Raw genomic sequence first — 27,014 nt, 5'->3', positions numbered from 1 at the left:
TTAATTGCAAAATTCATGCATATAGTATTCACTGTCTATTTTAATGTTTTAATCAAAGAATGATTTATTTAAAAAAAAGGACATTATTTCGGTGTGAAATAAATGTTAAAAGCAGCAATAAGAAAGCTGCAAACTGCATCTCTCGTTCAAACCCGCTCTCTCTCTTGTACACTGTACCAGCCATCTCTCCTCATTGGATTTTAGAAAGGTCATATACCCTATAATTTTGGTTTTATTTGTCAGCACCTCCTTTTTTATGTATACAGACGTGATGTAAGGACACAAAGATGAAGAAGCTTACCGTTGTGAATCGGGCTAAGGTAAGGAGATAGTTTTGAACACTTGCTAGTTATGTACTTGCTCAAATTGATTTTGGAACATTTTTAAACAAAAAAAAAAAGTCACAGACAGCAGATTTAACTAAACCCATTAGATTTTAGTCTAATCTAAATTCTTATATTTAGTTGAATAAAACTAGACTACAACTAAAACAATTTAGATGGCGTAAACTGAATCAAAATTTGCTGTCAAAAGTAACACTGCGCTTCAGTTAAACACTTTTATATAAAATCTTTATACACATTACAATATTTATAGCTTAATAAAAAATATATTTGGACACATCAATACGTTTATCCTGAAATGGGCACTTTGCCTTCGCTTGCTCTGTTTAAAACACTCATCATCATGTGTCCAACAATCTTTGTATGAAAGAGTGGAAATTTACACCTTTGTATCGTCCTGCACCCCCACCGTGAAGCTACTGAACTATTCCTCCCAAACCCCATATCTCTGTTAACCACTACAGCAAGATCACTCACACCAAACATACTCACAGAATTATACCTCAAAGATCAGTGTGAAACATTTATTTAGCACTGAAACACAGCACACATTACACTGAAACAATCATAAGCAGTGCATTTTCAATATACTGAAAATAAGTTGATTTTAAAAAAAGATATTTGAAATGCACTTTACACTGAAAAGTATAGTTTGAATATGAAGTTTTCTTTTTCTGTTCTGGTGCTTAAACTTTCTCATCCAACATCATCTGACAATGAAATCAGAAAAATCATTAAAACAATTTACAAGCGAAAACACACAAAGTCACACTGTTGTTTCTAAAAAAATAGAATAAATATTTTAAATGATGAGCTGAAGATGAGTGAAATATTTTTGGGGAGGGTGTAAAAGTGTGCTGACTTGTGTTTGATATTGTTTTTTTTTTTTTTTATTGTTTCGGTTTTTTTATTTTTATTTACACATAGTACATATGGAGGACCAGGAGTGACACTTAAAAATAAAACAAAGAATCAATTAATTAATTTAATAATTTAAACATAAAAAAATATATAAATGAATCACTTTTTATGTGGGCAAATTAATAGAAATATTTAAAGTTGTTTATTTAATTCCTCTTTTTAAATATAGTTTAATAAAACAATAAAACAATAAATTTTAAAAATCTTTTTTTGAATGTGTAAATAAATAGACATTTAAAACGGGTTATTTAATTCATTTTTTAAAACGTAGATCAATAAAACAATAAAAAGTTCATTAGTAAATCATTTTAAATGCACATTTAAATCGCCTTTTTAAAAAGAATTTGGCAAATGCTTTTCTTTCTCTATTTACCAATTGTTTTTCTTTGTTGGTTTGCCAAATGCTTTTCTTTATCCATTAGTCAATCGAGTGGTAAAATGCCATTGGACAGCACACACGTGGGAGCAACCAATCAACCTTTGAAGAGCCAATCCTCTCTCACTAGTACACCTCCTTTTCTGTTCTCATCTAATTTTAGCTCACCTGCAAAATACCTGAACCTCACACAAAACCAGAACTATGTATACATACGGCCCCTGGTCTCATTTGCCCTGGTCCTGGAGGGCTAACGCCCTGCAGATTTTAGCTCCAACCCCAATCAAACACACCTGAACCAGCTAATCAAGGTGTTCAGGGCAGGTGTGTCTCATATGTTCTGAAAAGTGAAGCCGCGGGCTCTTTGATCGCCCCCTGGAGGCTGGATGCAGTACAGGTCATAAACCCCGCCCTCTCAATGCAGTCGAATGAGACTTCAGTGAAAACTTAAAAATAAATTCTGCTTCAAATAAAACTTTCTGAAAGATGGTTTTGGTCATTTAAGGTAGTTGTTATCACACTGATATATATTCAATTGTTCGTTTATGTGATGATTTAGATTTTAGCTAGCAATTTGATGCTATAAAAACGGGGCGTGTCGTCATGATTCGAAGTTGATTGACAGCTTGTCTGAGGACTGGAGCTTCGAGGGGAGATTGAAGATGTATTAACTAACTGTTAATTTTCGATTTCTTTGTTATTTAACACCAACAAAATGAGTTGTTCAGCAGTAAACTGTACCAACCGACCTACAGGATCTGACGGATCACTGAACTTTTTTTTCTGTAACATCAAATGTGGGCGTTATAAGCTAATTAATAAATGTTATTAGTTAAGATAACGCACCTAATGTTAACCATGTCGGGAAAAAGCAGGTGATCGTTATCTGGCAGTTACTTATTATTTTTATGGGTATAAAATAATAATTAGCAGGACAAAACTAATGATAGCCTACTCTAATTACAGCAATCGATCTCCTGTAACGTTAGTTGAACTTGATTTAAAATGGCAGGACCGTTTCTGACGATTTAGAGTTGTTTCTAGTGGCATATTATGTTGAGTTTATCTACTGAATTTGCTGTTTCAAAAATATTATTGCTCTAGAAACAGAAAAGCCTATTATTTTATAGGTAGACTTTTAAATTGTGTATAATTTTTATAGTCTCTTTAAAATACATAATCGCGACTCCGCCTCCAGGCTCCACTGATGATTCCTTCTGCGCATGCCCAGGCTCCAAACCTTTTTTTTTTTTGACGTATTGCGTAACGTGTCAGCGCCCATTCATCAGCCCATTTTGGCTTCAGTTCAATACAATGGAAGGAAGCGGCGTCGCGTCGTCCATCTTTTTTTACAGTCTATGGTTCAGGGCCAAAGCCACTGGAAAGCAAGCCTGCATCCTTTAGCCAAAAAAGTATAACAGCTAATAGCTAACAGGTGTGTTGGAGCAGGGTTGGAACTAAAATCTGCTGGACCGTAGCTCTCCAGGAGCAGGGTTGGACACCCCTGGCCTAAATGCATTGAGTTGCTGCCATGTGATTGGCTGATTAGATATTTGCATTAATGAGCGGTTGAACAGGTGTGCCTAATGAAGCTGCTGGTGAGAATACGTATATCCTCTTCATTGACACCAGTGTTGGGTGTAATTAAATTACTTACCCACTGAAAAAGTAAAGTAAGGGATTACTGGTCATTTTTTAGGTAATTTAATTACCGTTACTTGCGTTACATACTGTAACTTAGTTCAACAATTCTGTTTAAATCAATATTGAATTTAAAATCTAAATTTGTCGTCTAAATGTAAAAGTGAACGCTGCCTCTTTAAAGTCGTTAGCTGTAGTGATGTTGAGCGCACTGGTTGGCTGCCTAATTGCTGTCTGAAGATGTCGGCAGAAGCGAGTGGCTGTTTTTTTTTTCAGAATGGAAATATTCCAATTACTTCACTTTTTTGACACAGGTAGGCAAGAACATTACGGTAAAATGTAAGCTATGTGCTAGGGAGAAAAAACTGTGTGTTCTCTAAGAGACGCTCTTCAGTCAGTGCGCTCTCAGCCAAAGCACACACACATAGCCGCCTCTCGCGAGTTACAGATTTTTGCGGTTTATTACACATAAACGCTCAAATACACACACAGTTATGTCAAAATGCCGTATATTCTCATTGGTTATGTCAATGTAAACAGCATGTGTGACAGCGTATTGTCTCCGTCCATTAGGTCTTAGTGACAGCAGCCTTTAAAACATGCTACTGTCTACTATTGGCTGTCTGTATTATAAATGATAATCAAAAATAAGGATCTATATTTAATTTATACAGTTATGACTATGCAGAGTTATTTTATATTTGATTATTCAACTTCTGTGGTATTTTTACTTACTAAGATCTACCTGAAAAAATATAGGCCTATAGCATTGTTTTATTTGTATCTTTAAATATTTTTACCGTGGTATGGCCTTTGGTATCGGTATTGGTACCGACTACTAGATTTTTGGTATCGTGAAATCCCTATTTGTTACTAAAAAGTTTTAAGTAGCTATTATAGTATGTTTTAATAGTTATAAAAGGCAAAACTATTCCATATTTGACTTAAATTATTAAAAGTTTCCTTTCTATTGTCCATCCGGTCAAGGTTTATAGGGATTTTAAGAAGTAATTAGTAACAAGTTTAATTATTTGAGGTATTAAATTACTTTTCAGACAGAGTCATTAGAAAAGTATTTTAAATACAACATTGAAAATGTAATTAGTCATTAGTAATTCATTACTTTTTTGAAGTAACTTACCCTACTCTGGTGTACACCACCCTGTTGAAGAGACACAAATTAGCTTTGCTGCAATTTGTAAAGAGATCATTTACATTTTATCCCAGTTTCATTCAAACTTCAGCCGTAGGTTTGTTTTTTAAGTGAATGTTATTCAAGATGTTGCCTGAACCAACAAACCAACAGCTGAAAAAAGTCATAATTACAGAAATTTTGTCTGACTCTGAAGGCCTGGAGGAGTTGCGACCACATTAAGGTAAGCTATGTAATCAAAATGATCAAATGTTTGACGTCTTTGTTATTAATAACTTAATATTCTTACAAAAAGTTCACTCACCTGGAGCACAAGTGGCCTTTTTCGTTTCTGTTAACAAAAACAACAACAGTTTTTCAGATATTAATATGTTGGCCTACAGAATAAATTAAACCACAGTATTATAATATTGTTTTTTCACTTACTTGCAAATACTTCAACCTCACACAAAATGAGAATTTTAAAAATCCCAGGTAGAACAATGTTGACGTATCGGCCCTTAATAGGCTTAAACTCATATGTTTCTGTGCCTCCATTTCGAATGGACCAAATTGTTGCAGCCCTTTAGATTACAAACACACAAATAAAGAGAAAAGTTACATACTGTAATATCTCTCTCTCTCCCTTCTGGAAGAAAAACAAAAATGAGAGAAAGAGAGCGCGCACAATCCTTACAGCTGATTGTTGTTGCCGTTGCTATGCAGGCTGTTGCCAATCCGGATCTGCGCACCTGATATCCACTCGCCACAACAGTCTCCGCGATTAGTGATGGTAACCTTGTTTATGCTGTAGACACCCATTAAATCCACTCTCCACCAGGGATTATGCTCCATGTTAGTATGAGTGCATGACCCAAGCAAATAATTTGGATTACTGTTTCCGTCTACAGCATGGTGAGATGCTCCAAGGAAAATGTTTGTAGAAGATTGGACTGTTTTTGCTCCAAGAGCAATATTCCCTGTTTACCATAGGGGAAAAACAAACAAATTACACATATTTCTTGTCTTTTGTTGTGCTGAAATAAACCCCACCATTACGGGTAATTATTATACGAAGCTATGTTATCAACATGATGTATTAATTAAAATGTTTGACATATTTAAACTCTTTGTAAGAATATTTGCTATACGTAAGCACTTTAAACATTAAGAAAACTCACTTTGAATGCGTTTTGTATATCCTGCAAAAAAAACAACAAAAAAATATCACATTAATACACTCAGAACCAAACTAAATCACAAACTAGAATGAGTCGGTCTAAGTTCGGTCTTTTTCCTCTCACACAACTAGACAACAATCAGACATTGCACAGAGAATGCTGTCATGAGCTTGTATGTGGCCTTCAACACCAAAACACACACGCTATTACACTAACAAATGTACATGAATTATCCCAAACATACCTGTCCAATCAGTAACACACAGGCCAGGCAGAAGCGCAAGCAACAAAATCACCAGTACATTCATCCTGACCTCAGAAATAAAGAATACAGCATGTTATGTCAGTATATGGAGAAATAAGTTTGTCTCATCCTCGTTTTGACAGAGGATTGTTTTTTTGTTTTTGTTTTTTTTTAGTATACAGGTTGACGCTGTCTTTCAAACATTTTTCTTAGGTGGTTCACTTACAGTGAGGACTGAAGCTGATCCTTACCTGTCACCTCCTCAGGTTATGTGCAGTTGAACCTCAGATCAAAAAGAGTGGAATGAGTGGAGTGATCTCTCTCTATATACAGTCTCTTCTGTGCTCTTGTATGTACATATAAGTGTTTGTTTGTGTGGAGGATGTGTTGCAAAATCAGATTACTGCTTTTGAAATGTCTGGGCTGTACTGACTTCTCTTCTAAATGAGTATTGGAAAATAACACCCACTTCTGTTTCAGCAGGTTGCATTCAAGGTTAGAAAACAGCTGAATTCATGCTTCATCTTATCTGCACAAGCAGCTTCTGTTATTGCCACAAACACTAGTGACATGCAGAAAAATAAGAGCATTGCCAAATGTTTGTAGAACCCTAAATATATTTACTGTCAAAGGCTATTTCATTCACATCTGATGCACTGTTGATAAATGAAAATGTGAATAAAATGCATTTTCTCATTTGTTGGGAAGTATGTTATAGCAGTCTTGCTGCATGTCTGTTATCTTCCAATGTTGTGTGACCAGAGAGCAGCTGACCCAGATGAGAGAGACAGGAATGTCATGGGCCGCTATCTCTACCTGTTTGGGTGTGAGCTGTCAAACCTTACGAAGACGACGCCTTCAGTATGGCAGAGACTAATTTCAGCACAATTTTTCAATCTTTACCGTAATGCACTGATTCATTCAATTATCAGTCAAACACTGAACTTACACTTGTCTAAGGCAAGAGTACTTTGGTAGCATATTATATATGATATCTAATCGTGTCATTTTGATGTCAAGTGCTCTTATACTGACGTTGCTGACATTGTTCAATTGACCCTTCGCAAAGACCCGTCCCCCTTTGTTAATTTTACTTTGTCCGACAAGCCATGACGCTCTCACGCCACACATATTCTCACAGAGAGAAAAATACACTGCGAAACAAAAAAGGACACTGACACCGAGCTGGCAGACTAGACAGAGCAGGTTAATTTTTGTTCAGTATTTTTACACAGTGTACAAGCATTGTTGTAAAGATTTACTGGTGGATTGATAAAAAGATAATGTGCTTTCAAAAAAAAAAAAAAAAAAGTACAATGATAAGGAAACTTGAATATTATATATAGTCATATTTTAAATTAAACTGTTCAATAGTTTTTAAATTTGACTCATACCTCTTCTTAAGAAATGGTTTAAAGCAGGGGTCTCAAACTCAACTTGGCTGGGGGCCGTTTCTGTGATTGACACCTCATAGGAGGGCCATTTTAATATTCAAACACAAGAAAGCACAAAATTTCTGAAAATTTGCTTTCCTTTGCATTATTTCTCATTTACTTCAAATTTCATTTATAAAATTTAGATCCGCTCTAATGGATAGATCCGTAACTCTTCCATCCAGATAGCAGAATTCCCTGTTTTTACAGTTATTTCTATTTCTTATGCATTCCATTTTTATTATTATGTATTTGGTCTTCTTTATATAAAGCACTTTGAATTACCATTGTGTAATGTGCTATACAAATAAAATTGCCTTGCCTAAAATATTTTTTGCCATACTTAAAAAATTTAAACAGCAGTGTCTCTATCATTGTTATTAGTAGTTTTTAACAGTTAATGCAAAAATTTTCCCTAACTTTATTTTAGCTTAAATAGCATCAAAATCCTGCACTGAACAACACTGAACAAATGCAATACCTGAATACATTTATAAACTATTATATTTCTTTCCAGACACCTGACAACGCTTCTGCTCACAAAGCTGAGCCGCATTGGTCCAAGATGCCGTTTGACGCGCATCGGACGCGTTTCGGTGGTTTAAAATCGATGCTCGCGACTTGCGCGAGTGCTTCTGTAATTTAAGCAAACGCGCTCATAATAGAAGCGACAAGGTCGCGACGCGCATGTGGTGCGGCGCGCTCGTTTTCCAGGCGCGACTATGCCGCGGTGAGATGAAAACATCTAAACTTTTCATGTGACAAGGACCAACCGATGAGCATCGGCCTTTTCTTAACAACATCGAAAGCGCAGCCGAACAGCTGATCATAGCTGTACAGGGCGGGTTTTTTATTTCTCATCTCCATATATGTAACGAGATATCTGTGAATTGTCCCTTAGAACGGCGACTTTTTCTTTGCATGTGGAATATGCATGAGACAAAGAGAACAAGAATAAAATAATAATAATTTAGCGGGCCGGATTATGTTTTACTTTTGAGATAAGTTGCGGGCCGGGTGTATTGGGAGGGCGGGCCGGCAAATTCATGCATCTAGTATTTACTGTCTATTTTAATGTTTTAATCAAAGAATTATTTATTTAAAAAAGGAAAAAAACTAAAATCAGTGTGAAATAAATGTTAAAAGCAGCAATAAGAAATCTGCAAACTGCATCTCTCGTTCAAATCCGCTCTCTCTCTTGTACACTGTACCAGCCATCTCTCCTCATTGGATTTTAGAAAGGTCATATACCCTTTAATTTTGGTTTTAGTTGTCAGCACCTCCTTCTTTATGTATACAGACGTGATGTAAGGACACACAGATGAAGAAGCTTACCGTTGTGAATCGGGCTAAGGTAAGGAGATAGTTTTGAACACTTGCTAGTTATGTACTTGCTCAAATTGATTTTGGAACATTTTTAAACAAAAAAAAAAAAATATGTCACCGACAGCAGATTTAACTAAACCCATTAGATTTTAGTCTAATCTAAATTCTTGTAGTCTAGTTTTATTCAACTAAATATAACTAAAACAATTTAGATGACGTAAACTAAATCAAAATTTGCTGTTAAAAGTAACACTGTGCTTCAGTTAAACACTTTTATATAAAATCTTTATACACATTACAATATTTATAGCTTAATAAAAAATATATTTGGACACATCAATACGTTTATCCTGAAATGAGCACTTTGACTTCACTTGCTCTGTTTAAAACACTCATCATCATGTGTCCAACAATCTTTGTATGAAAGAGTGGCAATTTACACCTTTGTATTGTCCTGCACCCCCACCGTGAAGCTACTGAACTATTCCTCCCAAACCCCATATCTCTGTTAAAGGTTCATGAAACCCCCCTGTTTTACCCTGGTCGTTCACACCTCAAAGCTAAAAAAACTTTGTAAAAATGGGCGTGTAAAGCTCTGGAAAAGTGGGAGTGTAGAGGGGGGGAGAAGAGGGGAGAGAACAACCAATGAAGCACAGACATACAACACACTCATTATACAGAATAATGAATATTAATATATGAGCACGGAGAATGGAACTACAAACAAACTGACAACAAACTACCAAGCACAAGGGAGAAATGCGAAAGAATATTTAATAGGGCTAATAATAGGCTACTTTGATTACGTTTACGAGCACTGCAGTCTCAAAGTCAGTCTTTTGTCTATAGACCAATTTGGTGTTTGCAAACAGCGATGACGTTTTTGTGGGCGGAGCCTAGCTGGTTGCAGAAAATGACAGTTGAGCAGTAGCAGTCTATGGAAGCCACGAAATAAAAGAATAAAAAAAAAGTTAATTTCGAGTTTATATCTCACAATTCTGACTTTTATTTCTCGCAAATCTGAGTTTACATCTCACATTTCTTACAAAGAAAAACAGAATTGTGAGATATACTCGTTATTCTGTCTTTTCTGAATTGCAATTTATCCCGCAATTCTGAATTTTTTCCCCTCAGAATTGTGAAATAAATTCACAATTGCGAGTTATAAAGTCCGAACTGGGAGTCATAAACACGCAAATGCAAGAAAAAAAAGTCAGAATTGTGAAATAAAAATGATTATGTTTAAAAGTTATCTGTAAAATATTATAGGTTTAAATTATTTTAATTATAATTATTTCATGCTGTAACTGCTATGTATGTATGTCCTCTGAACTGCATATGTGAATATTATGTAGACTTACTGTTTACATCAAATTCCTGCTTTAATAGTAATCCTTGCAGGTGTCATCAGTCCAGTCTGTGAAACGTCTCCGTTTAGCTTCAAAGGACGTTTTCAACGATGGTTTTCTTTAAAAATGAAGACTGAAGAATATTTTTTGCATTCCGATTCCAACATCCAGAGGCACAACAACACATTTTTCTCTTATTCTGTGGATTTTGCACATTTTCCTTCAATTGCTATTTTTCTGCAACCAGTATGCGCGCGCAGCTGCAAGTGACGTAATTGTGATGTCTGCTCCAAAGTGGTCTATTAGAATAATCGTGTCGTCGCGTTCAGATAGGCTACACCACTGTATCAATGTCCAGTTTGCACATATAATTCATTTGAAGGAGACTTGATGAAATATGTGTGCATGTGTGACCGGGCGATATCCAAAGATCGCACTTGATTCCGACTACGCCACCGGGGTTTTTGTATATACCCACGGAAATAATTTAATATGGCAACACAAAATCGTTACCAATAGGTGGGTGGGTGAGTAGAGACACAGGCAAAGGATTACAAAGATGCAGCTTTATTAAAGTGTACAAAAGTTAAGAATTGTTACATCACCTCACAGGGGCTCCATATTCATAAGTCACAAAAAAAAACAAAAAACGGCACTTTACAAAAACTACAATATACATAAAATAAAGAAGTTTAAAAGGAACCCTTCAATTGTCACACCACACTTAATAAACCACCCAGACAGCAACATAGTCTGGCTCAGATTCGGCCCTCATCCGGTACATGTGGTTTATACGCGGACCAGATGTGGGCCGGATCTGTGCCGTCACTATGTTGCTGTCAGATAAACAAAATCACTCCAACCTGAAGCACGGCACTCAATGTGGACACCATTAAACGAGCAGCCAAACTCCTTCCCTTCTTCTGCAAAATACAAAGAGAGAGAGAGAGAAAAAGAAAAAAAAACACTTTGCAACAAAAAAAAAAAAAAAAACTGAAATTTAAACTGACAAAGAAAACATTCCATATGTTTACAATTCTTCTTCTTCTTCTTCTTTGGTGTTTATTGGCGGTTGGCAACCTAACTTATTGGAGCATTACCGCCACCGACTGGAATGGAGTATGGATCGGGATATTATTTATATACAGCAAAAAAAAACAAAAAAAAACATCAAAACAAATAAACAAACTAGAAAATAAAACAGAACAAATAAACAAACAAACAATCAAAACGTTATATTCTTTTGTATAATTTACTTACTTTCAAAAATGTAATAATACCATCATACAACTTGCTATCTGTTTTCCCTAATAAACCTGGCAATGTAAAGTCATGATGTTTTGCTATCTTAAGTGACTGAATAAGGTGATGTCTCTCATTGTTATATTTCATACAGTGAAAAAGTACATGCTCAACTGTTTCTTGTTGACAGCAGTATACGCATTCCCCAGTTGGATGCTTTCCAATCTTATATATTGTACTATTAAGTCCTGTGTGACCTATTCTCATCCGAGTTATAATACTTTCCTCTCTCCGATTCCTACTCTCCCTCCTCCCAGAACCAACTTGATTTTGTATATTATATAAGTGTCTACCTAATTCAGTATCATCCCAATGTATCTGCCATACTGAATACGCATATTTCCTAATGTATACTTTAGCTTCCATTTTGCTTAATGGAACTTGAAGATCTATCTGTTTTAATTTTAGAGTTTGTTTTGCCAGAAAATCCACCTTCTCATTCCCTTCCACACCAACATGAGCAGGAACCCAAATGAATTGTATTTCTTTGCCTTTAACCTTCAAATTATATACCTTATGGAAAATTTCATTAATTATGTCCATTCTAAAAGATGACCTGCCAGATTTTATACTTTCCAGTGCAGAATAGCTATCAGATGCAATAACTGTGTTATTTATTTATTTCTCCTCTAACCACTGCAAAGCCAATAATATCGCTAATAACTCTATTGTATAAACTGACAAATGATTGGTAACTCTTTTCTTGATATAAAAATCATACATTGGAATATATACAGCTGCCCCTGCATATCCTGTATCCGGATCTTTTGATCCATCTGTAAATAAAACCACTGAATCTTGGAAATGCATCTCAAAATAATTCCTCACTATATGACACACTGGAATTTGTTTAGATTTATTATTTATTTCCTGCTTTATATTGAGGTCAACAGCAGGGGAGGGGAATAACCATGGAGGAATGGAGGATATTGATACTGTATTGCTGTACTGTAATTGACATAAACCTATATTCCTAGCCTTTGCATCACCTATCCACCCAAAACTTACAAAGTTTGTTTCATTATGTTCCCAGCACTCTTTCAATACACTTCTGACAGGATGCGAAACATTTTGTCCCTGGATATTAACCCAATATGTCAACATCAACTTCATTCGCCTGATGCCTAAAGGCATTTCTCCCATTTCTACCTGCATTGATGACACTGGGGATGTTTTAAATGATCCACTGCAGATTCTTAGGGCTTGAGCTTGCAATACATCTAATTGTTTGAGATTTGATTCTGCTGCCGACATATAAGCTATACATCCATAGTCAAAGACAGACCTCATGAGTGCCCAGTATATATTTTGCAGAGATGTTCTACTTGCTCCCCATTCCTGTCCTGACAAACACCGAAGAATATTAATAATCTTTTTACATTTGTCCTTAATTTTATCCAAATGAACTTTCCATGTCAATTTTTCATCAAACCAAATCCCAAGAAACCTTACTGATTTGACTTGCTCCAGAGGATTCCCATACAATTTTAAAGATATAGGTGTGACTTTATGCCTCCTTGAAAAACAAATGACCTGTGTTTTTGCTACAGACAATTTAAACCCCCATTCATTAGCCCACTTTTCAACTTCAACTATTGCTTCTTGCATTTTTTTATTAATATAAGTTATATTACGACCTCTAATCCACAAAGCCCCATCATCTGCGTATAAAGATTTTCCAATGTTTTGTTCAACTTGAGAGAAAATATCATTAATCATTATATTAAATAATATCGGACTACATACACTACCTTGTGGAGTTCCATTCTCCACTGTATACACACTGGAGTATTCTTCACCTACTTTAACTTGTATTTTCCTGTTTAATAAAAAATCTTGAATCCAATTATATGTTTTACCTCCAATTCCCAAAGACTTTAACTTTATTAATAATCCTTCTTTCCAGAGCATATCATATGCCTTTTCCACATCAAAAAAGACAGCTATTACTACTTCTTTGTTAGTTTGTGCTTTTCTGATGTCTGACTCTAGACATAATACAGAGTCCATTGTATTCCGACCCCTTCGGAATCCACTCTGATAAGGAGATAATAAATCTTTACTCTCTAAGAAGTACGTTATTCTTTCTGTGATTATTCTTTCCATTACTTTGCATAAATGAGAAGTTAAGGCAATAGGCCTATAACTAGTAGGATCTGATGAGTTTTTCCCAGGTTTAAGAATAGGTACTATTGTTGCTTGTTTCCAAACAATAGGGAGTTGACCAGTATCCCAAATTAGGTTAAATAATTTTAAAACGATTTCCAGTGTAGTATCTGTCATGTGTGCCAACATTTTATAACATACTCCATCTTTTCCAGGAGTAGTCTGCCGAGCACTTATAATTGCTCTTCTTAACTCAAACATGTTTAGAGGAAAGTTAAGTAAACTATCTGATATCTCATCTTTCTCTAATAAATTTGGGTAGTCCATTAATGTTCTGCTCCTACTCTTCCTGGCTTCTTCTGAGAGATTATCTGAGCTATGAACTTTCTTAAAAGTTTGTACTAGAAGTTCGGCTTTATCTCGATTACTGACAGCCATTCTGTCTGCACCGACCAACACTGGTAGCTCATAATTCCTTCTAATCCCCCCCATTTTTCTGATCATATTCCATACTTCTGACAGTTGCACTTCTCTTCCAATACTATCACAGTACTGCCTCCAAAAAATACGCTTTTGTATTTTAATTGTTTTCCTTACTAATGCCTGGGCACATTTATACTTGATCATGGCATCCATAGAATGCTGTTTTTTAAGTTGCCTAAATGCTTTATTTCTTGCTTTCACAACTACTTTACAATCATCATTCCACCAGGGTACATTCTTGATGCATCTAATTCCTGTAGTTTTGGGTATTACTTCCTCCGCTGACTGAATTATTTCACTTACTAGCTTATTGTTGAATTCATTTACATCCATCTGGTTCTCCTCTAATAGAGTCATACATCTATTTCCACATATTACTTGAAAAACTTCCCAATTTACCTTCTCCAATTTCCATCTAGGACTTCTCTTTTCTTTTTCATAACATATCTTAGCACCTACTGTAGTCACTACGGGGTAATGATCACTCCCTATTGTAGTATGTTTGATCACACTCCATGTACTTATCCCTGCTATTTTGGTAGACACAAATGTCAGGTCGAGTGCCGTTTCTGTATTTTGTAAACTGTTATATCGCGTTCCCTCTCCATTATTAATACACACCAAATCATTATCATCAATAAATTCTTCAATAAGTTGGCCATTCACATCAGTTTTATTACTTCCCCATAATAAATTATAAGAGTTAAAATCACCACACCATACTACATTGTCATATAAAGGACCAACAACAGCTTCTAAAATAGTTTGACTTAATTTTTTACCTGGGTTATAGTAATTTATGATATCTATACACCCTCTTTCAGTCCATATCTTACTTATAATTGATTCATTATCTTTATTTATTTGTACTACCTTATATTTCATTCCATTTTGTATAAATGTAGCTATTCCTCCCCCTCTGCCAGAATCTCTATCTCTTCTAATTACATTATATCCTTTCATTAAAAAATCCAATTGTGGTATTAACCATGTTTCCTGTATACATATTACGTTAGGTTTCTCTATTAAATTATCTATATATTTCTTAAACTCTTGACCGTTCGCAATTAAACTTCTTGCATTCCACTGTAGTATTGTCAAAAACATTAAGATGATCCAGCGCATGCCTGAGAAGATTGTGTCTCTACATTAAGGGTATCTCTAACAGTCTCCCATAGCAGCCCTTTTACATCTAGATACTTCTCTGCAGATTTGACAATTATTTTAATTCTCTCATTTCGGCTTTTTGTCTGAGCAGAACAGTTTATAATCTCTGCCATGAACATTACAAAATCATTCTTTTTCACTATTAGAGTTTCCTTTTCCAGCTTATCACATCCTTGACACGTATTCATTTCTTTGCTCCTAATTTCTGGTTGTCTAACCATCGTCACAATTCCTGGAACCTTCCTTGCTGCTTCTGCATAACTGATTCCCTGTACAGCCTTGACACGTTGCACTTCAGCCTGCCTCTTGCTAACCTCACATCCTCTGTAGGCAGAACTGTGTTCCCCACCACAGTTACAACACTTCAGCTTTGTACCCTCTTGGCATTTTCCATACTCATGCTCACCACCACATTTACCACATCTTTGCTTGCCCTTGCATACTGCTGCCACATGTCCAAATCTCTGACATTTAAAGCATCTAAGTGGAGGTGGTATGTAGAGCCTCACATCATAACACATGAAACCAATATACACTCTTTCCAGGAGTTTTTCCTGATCAAAATTGATCATAACTGAAAGGCTATCTTGCATACTTCCGTTCCTGTTTATTTTTAGACGTCTGACTTCATTTACTTTTACATTTGTTATGTTTTTTTTCACCTCTTCAACTGATATGTTTACCGGAATCCCTGTAATGACTCCTTTTGCGAATTTCCTATAAGTCATAGAACACTCCACTTTCTTTTTGTTTATCATGTTTATTTTGACTGCTTTCCCCTGTTGTCTTTCATCCTTACACACAACCATCAGTGCTCCATTTCTTAATACTTTAGCACTCTTTATTTCACCTATTTCCCTATTAAGAGATTTCGTTAGCTGTATTGGATTCATACCTCCAAACGAGTCCCCTTCATCCACAAATTTTGCAAAGACCACATACTCCTCCCTCCACTTATCCTGTATATTCGATCCCCTATCCGAGTCACTTTCATCTGTTTTATTTTTCCTTTTCTTTTTCCGTTTATTATTCCTAGCCATCTCCCATTTTTCATACTTCCCGCCACCTACTTCCATCTCTCCTTGTTCATTTCCTGATCCGTCACTTCCCTCCATACTCTCCTGTCCACTCACAATCCAGCTGTTGCCAACCGCCTTCCCATCCATCCCGGTCGAGCCCTCGCGAGCGTTTCAATAGCCTTCCGTAGCAGTTACGCTTACTGCGTCACTCATGTTTACAATTCAAAACAAAACAACATGAATGAACAAAAGAAAGAAAACATAAAACAGACCACAATCACCCGCACACTCGAGGCACAAAACAGCCAAAGAATGGCCTGGCTTGACGCATATGTGCACGCACTCCACGGCGAGCGATAATCCGGCCCGCAGTTACACACATGCACACGCGCACACACAAAGTTGACCGGATTAAAACCCAGGCAAGGCAGCAGTGCGTTACATCACTAAACGTGCATTCCGTCGCATAATTCAGCGATGAAACCCTTGGGCATTTAAATCAACCAGGAGATGTTCACCGCTCATGCGTGTTGCTGATCATAGTGTGCAGCTGTTCATCTACAAACTGAAACTGGGGGCAGCTTATACGCGCAGCAGCATGGAGCAGGGACGGCACACCAAACATCCTTCCATTCATAAATGGCGGACTCCCGTAAAGGGGCGGTACGGATGACAACGCATCCCAGGTAACCAATGCCCTCCCATTTTATACCATAACACTCCGGTCCTGATAGGTTAACCGTTTACCTGACATCAACCAATAAACAACCGAGGGTATACTTCACACTGCTACACATGCACCATGCTGGTTCATGTTTGGTGCAGGAGAATGTGTGAAATATGTCTATAAAAACACGGATACTTTATTCTGTATATGAGCTAGGATCCACGTGGCTAGTGTTGTTAAACACAAAGCGGAGCTTCACGCTGAAACCGATCATATGCGCGTTCCGAGTGTATATCATAACAATCGTACTTTTCATGTGTTCGTATTCAAACTCCAGTTCTGACTGCATTGGGGGCAAAATACAAACAACACTCATGTGCTGCTGTGCTGGGGAAAACATATATACGGCCCACGTGTCCGAACGCAAAGGTGAACGAGCCACACTTTTGTGACATTTGAATTCTCTGCTGTAATGTGATCTCATGCGAACATATTTTCCATTTGTGCTGGTAGATTACAGCAAAACAATCCACATGCACACAAACCTCTGCTCTGGTCGCATCACAGGAAAACACATTGTGTTGTAGCACTGAGGAAACGAACACCTACGATATGTCTCTGAATGACAACAGACCGAGGCGAGACTACAGCAAGATCACTCACACCAAACATACTCACAGAATTATACCTCGAAGATCAGTGTGAAACATTTATTTAGTACTGAAACACAGCACACATTACACTGAAACAATCATAAGCAGTGTGTTTTATAAAGATATTTGAAATGCACTTTACACAATTGTTGTATTTGTTATCCCCCCCAACCTCCAATTAATCACACAAACATTTCAACAATCCTTAACTTCATCAAAAGATTTGGTCTTACCAAGGATTGAGAGCGTTGTAAGATGATCAGAGGTTTCAAGGTGGAGTCTGCACCAGCTCAGTCAGGGTCCGGTGCTCTTGAGGCTCGATGGAGTAAAGTAATTGCAGGTTCAGATAATAGTCTTATGTAAAAAGTAATTTCACTCTGAGTCTTGTTTAGAAAAGTTTACGAATCGCCAAATACAATGGCTTCGGTTTAATAACAAGATAAAGAATAAAAAATTACAAAGGACATAAAAGCGAGTAAAGTCTTCACCCGAGGTGCGGCGATTTTCTGTTGTACAACTTCCAGTATATATAGTCTGATCACATCCTCTTTCCTGACATAAAACATCTCCTTATTTGTCAAAGTATAAGATACAGAGGTCATCCACGGGTTGCACACGTGCAACACGTCTTAACACATTTTACTAACTTGACCTTCACGACTTTCACACTAGATGTTACTTAAACAATTCTAGTTCTGCAAAAAGGCATATAGTTTGCATTAAAAATACACATATTGGTTAGCTTGTGGTAAAAGCATACATCTTAGTTGACATTAGTTCCTCTTAATACTTCTCCTTTCAGCACCCAAGACGTATATTGTGGTTAGCTTGCTTCAAAACATTTTACTTCTAAAAATGAACAATAAAACATATATCTTGGCCAGTTTCCACTTTGACCTTTTTGGCCTTTACATATAATATTCAGACTCAACCGGCGCTGAAACATTTGTATTCAAAGCTTCAACCTCGTTTGTAATCTGCTCCAAGTCACACATATAAGTATTCAACATACATGATTGTTTAATAAGCACAATCAACTTCAAATTAATTATCTGCTGTTGTCTCAGTAATTTAAGCATTTCTTTGGCCTTCGGATCCATCTTCATCCCTTCCACATTTGTGGTTCTTCTTCTCTTCATCTTGTTTCCTCTTGATTTCGTCTTGTTCTTTTTGCCAACCTTGAGTAATCAAATTGACCATATCAACTCTAGGTTTCTTCTGATGAATTGGTTCTTTTGGTAGGAAATTTTCAGTACAGTTCATGTTTGTTAGCGCCGTCTCCACGACAATACATTAATTATATATTTCACATATCCAAAAATCACATTCTATTTCATCTTAAACTATCACCAAATATTAAAGAACTGTTTTCAATTTTACAGAGTACTTCTTCACAAGTCCAAATCACTTCAAAATCCAATAGATTTTTCATACATAAATAAAAAGCAAAATCATGTCTAATTCTTGTTTTTACAAGTCCTTTAAAAGCATTCACTACATTAAATTCAGTTCCATGCTCAACTTTCTGTTTTCTACTTAAATAAATAGACATTTTTGCTTTTCCTATAATAAAATTCAACAAACTACCCTTTTTTTTATTTGCTTTAAAAACCTTGAGACCGTAAATAAATACAGGTATATTGAACATTTCATTAAAATCATCAAAAATCACTTTCAACACTTCAAATAGAGATTGCAACCTTTCACAGTATATATAACAATGAAAAATAGTTTCTCTCTGCCCACAAAAAACACAACTATCTTTTACTTGTGGATTCAAGATAGAAATGAAGGCATTCACTGCAACAATGCCATGCAAGATCTTCCATTGCAAATCTCCAATAAATTTTGTGAATGGTGGATTGTATAACATTCCCCACATTGGTTTAAAAGTGGAATCAATATTTAATTGACTACGCCATGGATTATCAGAACGATGTACCAACTTGTCTTTGTTCATCACCTTTACACACATTTTATATAAACATTTTCCTCCAATAAATTTAAAATTTCTGTCCCTCCAATTTTTTAACACTATTAAAGGACAGTTAGTATCCACATCTGGCAAATTCGGAGAAATAATCATTTCAGGAAAATTGTCCTCAGCATTTGATCTTTTCCGTGATGTTGAATAATCATATAAAAGCATCCACTCTTCTTCACATAAAGAGCTTCGACATTTTTCCAACATCTGTCCAACTATTCGTTCATTGTGAATTCCAAGTCTTTGAGTCAGTGCAACAATAAGATTCCACCCAACCACTTCAATTAGATCCTTCAATGTTATAATCTGTGCATTCTTCAATTTTTGTTCAATCCATGATGGTATCTTGCCAGATACATTCAGACGAGATCCATTAATCAATGGTTCTAACAACAACTAATATAGGGATTTTACATCAGTAGACCTTGTTATTTTCATCAAACACCATGATTTTCGAACACCTTCATAAAAAAAAAAAAAAAGGAATTTCTTTCCAATCTATTTTCTTACAATTTATCCAAAATAATTCTTTACTTAATCCAAGCTTTCCAACACCACTTAACAGTTTAAATGCTACATTTGTCCAAGGCAGCTTTTGATAAAATAATTTTTTACAAACTGCAATCTAAAAGCTGCTTTCCTACTTTCAAGATGTATTAAACCTTGTCCTCCCTCCTCTAAGGGTAGATACAACACACTTTTAGGAAGCCAGTGTAATTTATTCCAAAAAAAATTAACAAGGGAAGTTTGAATCTTTTCTAAGAGGTTCCGCTGGAGGTTCTAATACTGCTAAACGGTGCCATAACATGGATGCTACTAAATTATTAATTACAAGGACTTTCCCCCTAAATGACATTTTGGTTAACAGCCAATTCCACCTTGCCAATCTTCCTTGTACTTTTTCTAAAACATTTTCCCAATTCTTTTTCATTGTTATAACATCACCTAAAAACACCCCTAAATATTTAAAACCTCCTTTTGTCCAGAACATTCCACAAGGTAAAGTTGGTTTTTCAGCTTGCCAATTACCCACTAACAGGGCTGAGCTTTTTGACCAATTAACCTTCAAAGACAAAATTCTACCAAAGTCTTCAATGATTTTTGTTAGTCTGTTGACATCTTCTTGGTCATTAATTAATACTATTACATCATCAGCGTATGCTGACAACTTTACAGATGTATAGACCCCTTAAACGCCTACGTCACTGTGATGTCACCGCTCTAGCTGGAGGCAAAACATAAATAAGAACTCATAGCAGGCGCGCTAAAAGTTTGAGGTTTTGACTTTAAAATGTCGTCTTGTTGTGTTTTTGGCTGCCAGAATAGAAGGAACAGCACTTTTGGTTTTACCAGATCCCGGCAGACATTCCTTCACAGAAATCAAAAAGATAATTGTGGTTGAATGCAATACGGCGTAGAGACTGGACAGAGACGATCATAAATAATACTCGTGTTTGCAGTGCACACTTCATATCAGGTAAAATAATCGATGCATATGTAATGGTGTGTTGGCTTTATCTAGTACAAATCAGCAGGTTTCTGTTTTATAGGTGAAAATCGCCAACTTTCAGCGCACTAACTAGCTTAAATGTTAAACAAACATACAGCGATAGATGTGTGTGCCATCCTTTGAATGGTCTCTTAAAATAATCCACATTGCTAGCCATAATCATAGTTAGCCCTTACATTAGACAGTAAGCCTTGACAAAATTCCCCGAATCACCCGAAAGTAATTCATATGTTGTCTACGAAATATCCAAGTCAATTTACAAAAATAGCTGTCACGGTCCCGCAGGGTCAGTGACTGTACATAATCGGACAGTTCTGAACCTTCTTCTGCATCCATGTTTAATAAATCCCTCCTAAAACATGCTAGCTTACGCTTGTCAACATTGAGTCCAGCGTCTCTTTTTGCCTCCAGCTAAGCCCCGCCCACCAGAAAACATTGCAATGTTTACAAACTTTTAAAGGGTCTATATACACTATCATATTTGAAACCAAACATACTCTCCCTTATTTGATTTAAAAGAGGTTCCAGAGCAATAGAATATAACATTCCAGACATTGAACATCCCTGTCTTATTCCTCTTCCAACTTTAAACGGAGCACTCAAGCCACCATTGATCTTCAATATGCTTTCAATGTTTTCATAAAGGACTTTTATCATATTTATAAAACCAGGAGGAAAACCAAAAGCTTCAAAAGTATCCCATAAATAACAGTGTTCTTCCCGGTCAAAGGCTTTTTCCTGGTCTAATGAAATAAGACCACATTTAAAGCCAAAAATACTTGAAACCTCTAAAACATCTCTGATTAATGAAATATTGTCAACAATTGACCTGTTGGGTATACAGTATGACTGATCCATATGTATTATCAATTCCATCACTTCTTTTAATCGATTGGCCAAAGTTTTAGACAAGATTTTATAATCAGCACATAATAATGACACTGGTCTCCAATTTTTTATTTCCTTTAAATCACCTTTTTTTGGGAGCAGGGTTAAAACTGCCCTTCTACAGCTCTGTGGCAGCTGTCCTCCATTCAAGCAGTTATTCAGAACTTCAAGCAAATCATCTCCCAAAAAATCCCAATAGGCCTTATAAAAATCAACAGGAAGACCATCAATTCCTGGTGCTTTCCCATTTTTTTAAACTTTGTAAAGAAGCATGCAACTCCTCCTTTGACAATGGTTTCATTAATTCTTCATAAAATTCTTCAGGCACCTGAGGAAGATCTTTATAAAAGTGTTTTGCCATTAGATCATTTTTTTCATGTTCACTTGAATAGAGCTCTTCATAAAAATCAACTGCTCTTCTCCGTATGTCAGACATTTTAGTGATTTCTTTCCCATCATTGGATTTTAAACAATCAATTAACCGGCTTTGGCCATTTTTCCTTTCCAGGCCAAAAAAAAATCTAGACGGGGCATCCATTTCAGATGCATTCTGAAATCTTGATCTCACCAAAGCCCCTTGCGCTCTGACTCCTAATAGATCAGTTAAAACTCTTTTTTTTCGTTTTCAAAGATATAAAATAATCTTGATCTCCTGTGGCCCCACATAAATTCTGAATCTCCACAATATCATCTTCTAATTTTTTTATATATCCAACAATGTCCTTTGTTACATTGAAAGCATACTGATTACAAAACTGTTCTATTTGAAGTTTTCCAGTATCCCACCATTGTTGCAATGAAATTTTCTTTTTGCAATTTCCATTTTCCCCCAAAAAATCTAAAACAATTTCTAAAATGAAAATCTTCAACAAAAGCACAATTAAAATGCCAATATGCACTTTTATTTCTTATAGAATTAATAAAAACAGAAGTAATTACCATAGAATTATCTGAAAAACCTACTGGACATATGTGACAACTTTTAAAACATTGAGATTGAAATTTATAACAATAAAATCTATCTAATCTTGCCAAAGCAATATGATTTTCTCTTACATGTGTCCATGTATACTGTCTTATATTGCTATTCAAATTCCTCCAAATATCACAGAGTTCATTTGATACTATTAATTGTGACAATCTTCGTCTTGAAGCACAATGAGGCTCGAGATGATTCCTATCAATATCATTGACAGTACAATTAAAGTCGCCACCAATTATTAAATAATGATCTTCACATTGCTGAACTGTATTAGCAAGTGTATCTAAAAAAATCATTCTTTCATATGCTTTAACTGGAGCATAAACATTAATCAATAACTCACTCCACAGATGCCACGCATGCGCAAACGCGAAAAGAGAGAGAGAGAGAGAGAGAGGGTGAGTGTGTCTGTGAGTGTGCATAGATTAAGTGTGCATAGATTAAGTGTGTGAGAGAGATTTAAAGGAACATGTTTGTAGTTTGTCAGCAAAAATGATGGAAAGAGAAAAAAGGAGACAAAGAAGGAGAGACAGAGAGAATAGAGATGGAGTGTGGCGGATGTATCTCCTTCCTCATCAAAACAAAAAATTTTCAGTTGCAGAAACTACACTGAACAATGTTTTAGCTAGAATTGTACTCAATTCATGAAAATAAACTTGCCTGACCCTTTCTAAAAAGCTGCTTCTAGTTTGGCCCAGACTTCTCTCTCAATTTCCATGTGACGACCTGTGACTGGCCTCGGGAGTGGGATGATATACACAATGTCCTCAAACAAGTACCAAAGAATGTCTTCACGGGCTTGCCAGAAAAACCTGTTCACCCCAATCTTTTGCAGTGGTCCTCAACATGTGTTTCACTTTTATCTGTGTGACACCAGGGTACAGATCACCATCATACTTCAGCACACACCATTTGCCAACAACTTCAAGACTTTGCCACTGAAATTCTGTCACAGTGGGAGCCATAGGAGCCGTCTACTGGTTGCTGGACTTGAAATGCTTTGTATTAAAGCACCCACAGTTCCGATTTTGTTTTGTAAGTAATAAGCACCGTCAATCTGGATGACCTTGTGAAAGAGATCTCATGTGAGACAGAAAATGTGAAGTGCATGTGTAAATAACCACTAGTATATTTTATTATAGATGTCTTTTATTTTGAAATTTGTATGGTGAAATGTTTGACTTCCGGTTTTGGGTTGCGCGCATTTCCGCTTCCTTTGGAGGCGCGCACGCCCTGGCTGGCTCAGTTTGCAGTGTACAGCTTGTTAGCCCAGATGCGGCAGTGGCTTCGGCACGGAGCAGTGAAAAAACGGTGAATTCATATTTGCAGCCCCTCCAAAGAGGCAAAAGGTATTTTAAATAGGTTGAGATATGATCATTTTGTTTGATGGTGTGTTCGTTTTTTGCATCAATGTAAGACAGCAGTATGTGAACAATGTTAGTAATCGGTCACATGTTTTGTATGCATTTCAGGTCTTACGTTGGTGATATGGTGTATAGTTTAAGGTTCAAAAGGAAGGATTAAACATCATAAAGCCATCAGTAAAAGTCTCATCCTTGTACGGGGGGCCTGCTACAGCATGTATGGAGAATGTTCTGAGTGCAAGGTATAATCTGAGTGCAAGTGAGTATAATCCAGAGATTAAAGTGTCTTATATCCTGTGGGTAGTTGTAGAAAAGTAGCACAAGAATGACCCCAATGGCAAAACATCTAAATCAAAAAAGAATTCCATACCACTCAAGAAGAAATTATGGAACAGCTAAACCTGCTGCTGCACAGGAAAATGTACTGTTACATTGTTAAATTAACTTATAGCTCATTCTGATTCACAGACAAGGATTCAGACCAAATTGCATGTTTGAGCTGTTTTAACTGTAAGTTACTTGCACTAACATCTTAAAATATCTTAAAATATGTCAGTGCCATTGTATTGTCTCAAGATGCACACCAGTAATGTTTTTCTCTAAGAAAAACTACTTAAAAGTCCTAATTAAACTAAGGTCTAATCTTAGCTTAACCTAAGCCCTGTCTGTGAAACTGGGCTATTGTGTAACGTAATCATGTCTATTTTCATTTACCCTAACCCCTCTAGCCTGACTTGTGCCCAATCCCATTTCTACCCCTTAAGGCCGGAACACATCAAGTCGACGCCGACGAACTAGTGGTGATGAAAGCAGACTGTGGGGTTGGCTCACGTTGGTAGCGTCTGTGTCCAAAATTGGCCTGACACACCAAACCAACGCTCGACAGCCGATGGCCAAGTAACACATCAGTTCTGCGCCTGCATGAAATAAAATGTCTTTCTGAACCAGCAGATGGCAGTAGCTGAACAGCCGGAAAAAAGGCGACGAGGACCAACTTCAGCCAATGGTGCGGAACACACTGAGAAAACTTAGTCGGCCGATGAACAAAAACTGCCAGACGGCCGACCATTGGCTTGGTGTGTTCCTGCCTTTACCCCTTCCCCTACCCCTTTGTTTTGGTAGGGGTGTCTTGATTCTCTTTTGGTTGGAGTGGTAGGGGAAGGGGAAGTAAGGGGAAGGGCCAGATAAACATTCAAACAAAAAAATTTCAGGACCACACTTCGAACAAAGGGGTATGAAAAATCTCCCTGCATACACAGACTACCGTGCTGCTAGAATGTGTGTAGTGATCATGGTAGTGATATTTCCACACAGGATCGATCACTTATGTGTTACCTGGCTGCCAGTTTCTCCGTAGCTTGTTGAACACCCTATTTGAATAATACAGTTAAAAGAAATCGCTGTCATTTTTCATAGCGCAGTCGCTATTTGCATCTCGTATCATCTGTAAAGTTACTAAGGCAACAACTGACTCATTTATAGCTCCGTTATCGCAGCACCACAGTAGAAAACAAAACCATATCCATACCGGCCTCGGCACGAAATGGTTAAACAAACAGCTTGGCCCGATGGAAAAGCGGCTTCACCAGTCTTGGGAAACTCGAAGGCTCATACGTTTTCAAACTGAAACCGAGCGCCGTCCAAAATACAGTGCAAAACAATGTTGTGAGTGAGTAATCTGTTAAATGTGCTTGTGCCTGATTTCTGTTGATATGCGCACTTCATCATCAAATATACAAAAAAGAAAATGAGAGGACTTACTTTTGGTCTTCCCATTGCCTTCAGAAGATTCAGATGATGCAACATCCTGTTAAAATTGTGTCTTTTAGAGTTTTTTAGAGGGGGAAATGTGTTAGGGTAACAGGGCTGAGTGAAAACCCGGGGACATGACTAAAATGTGGGACATGACTTTCTGAAGGATTTTAATTATATTTCATGGTAAAGTACAGAGATAGAGAGTGGGGACATGCAACAAATGCTAATTTTTAGTCTTCTAAGTAGTTTTTATAAATGTCTTTAATTATATATTTTAAATTTGCACTTAGCTTCATGTGCAGGACACTTTGCTTAATAATAAAATGTATTTTAGAGTAAATTTTAATGCATTTTTATACATATAATGTTGTAACGAATGTGTACGAATCGTACAGTAATTTAATCAATTTATGGGTGAAATATATGAATATAATAAATCATAAAGCCTTATAATTAATTATGATGCATATATCGACCCAAGAGGGAATTATGCACATATATGATAATCAATTACATATATGATCAGTTCTATCTTAATAGTTGTTTAGAGAAACTATCCAAGTTTGTCCACCAACTGTTAGTTTTAACAGACTATTATAAAAAGGAAGGTTCTTTTCTGGCCACGAGAATAAACCTCCTATTATAGCATCAAAGCGTAAAGCAATGGTGCTGGATCGAAAACCGTTAAAGTGACCTGGATTTTATGAATGGGCAACAGAACAATCGAGCATGAATATAATGCATTTAATATACGAAATAGATAATACAAAGGTTATACAGCTAAATATACACAGTGCATATACATATATACAGAAGTGAAAGTAAAGAAAGGGAAAGAGAGAGCCAGCACAGAAATCAGTTTCATTATCTAATAGAGAAACGGTTCTTGCATCAGTTTTGCGGGTCGAGTTTCGGTTCAGTGCTGCTGCAGTTTCGTTGGTTTCTTCCGTTTCCGCAGGAAGATTTTAACTGGGCTTGAAAGTTTGTTTCACCGGAGATGGTGGTCCCGAAAGATGAGCATGATGGAAGCGCAGTCGCCGTGATGTCCGGGAGAGACGTGCGTGAGTGGGCGATGGATGATTCAGGGGCAGTCAGGAGAACACGGAGAAAATGTTTGTGCTTGTCTTTTATGGACAAGCAAGTCAACACGCCTTCTTGGTTGGAATAGACAATGACATAGGTGCAAA

General features: G+C 36.5%; 1 protein-coding gene across 1 annotated transcript; it reads right to left on the bottom strand.

Moving 5' to 3' along the window:
* Positions 1–1,019: 1,019 nt before the first annotated feature.
* On the bottom strand, positions 1,020–6,315 carry LOC125262029 (fucolectin-like). Its single transcript, XM_048180578.1, has 8 exons — positions 6,091–6,315; positions 5,840–5,909; positions 5,596–5,616; positions 5,112–5,394; positions 4,862–4,998; positions 4,740–4,766; positions 4,424–4,444; positions 1,020–1,054 (listed from the first exon to the last, which is right to left on the bottom strand). The coding sequence occupies exons 2-7, from the start codon at positions 5,901–5,903 to the stop codon at positions 4,425–4,427; spliced, it is 552 nt and encodes a 183-aa protein (XP_048036535.1). The 5' UTR covers positions 5,904–5,909; positions 6,091–6,315; the 3' UTR covers positions 1,020–1,054; position 4,424.
* Between the last annotated feature and the right edge of the window lie 20,699 nt (positions 6,316–27,014).

This window comes from Megalobrama amblycephala, unplaced genomic scaffold, assembly GCF_018812025.1.
Source record: "Megalobrama amblycephala isolate DHTTF-2021 unplaced genomic scaffold, ASM1881202v1 scaffold559, whole genome shotgun sequence".
In the NCBI taxonomy this organism is placed as follows: Eukaryota; Metazoa; Chordata; class Actinopteri; order Cypriniformes; family Xenocyprididae; genus Megalobrama; species Megalobrama amblycephala.
This window is presented reverse-complemented; position numbering and strand designations above follow the sequence as displayed.

Excerpts from the sequence above, each read along its gene's own strand:
- LOC125262029 (XM_048180578.1), bottom strand. The coding sequence starts at position 5,903 with ATGAATGTACTGGTGATTTTGTTGCTTGCGCTTCTGCCTGGCCTGTGT. Across the intron at positions 5,617-5,839 it reads GTGTGTTACTGATTGGACAG|GATATACAAAACGCATTCAA; the intron begins GTATGTTTGGGA and ends TTTTTTTTGCAG. Across the intron at positions 4,445-4,739 it reads AAAGGCCACTTGTGCTCCAG|GGTGGTGTACACCAGAGTAG; the intron begins GTGAGTGAACTT and ends TCTCTTCAACAG.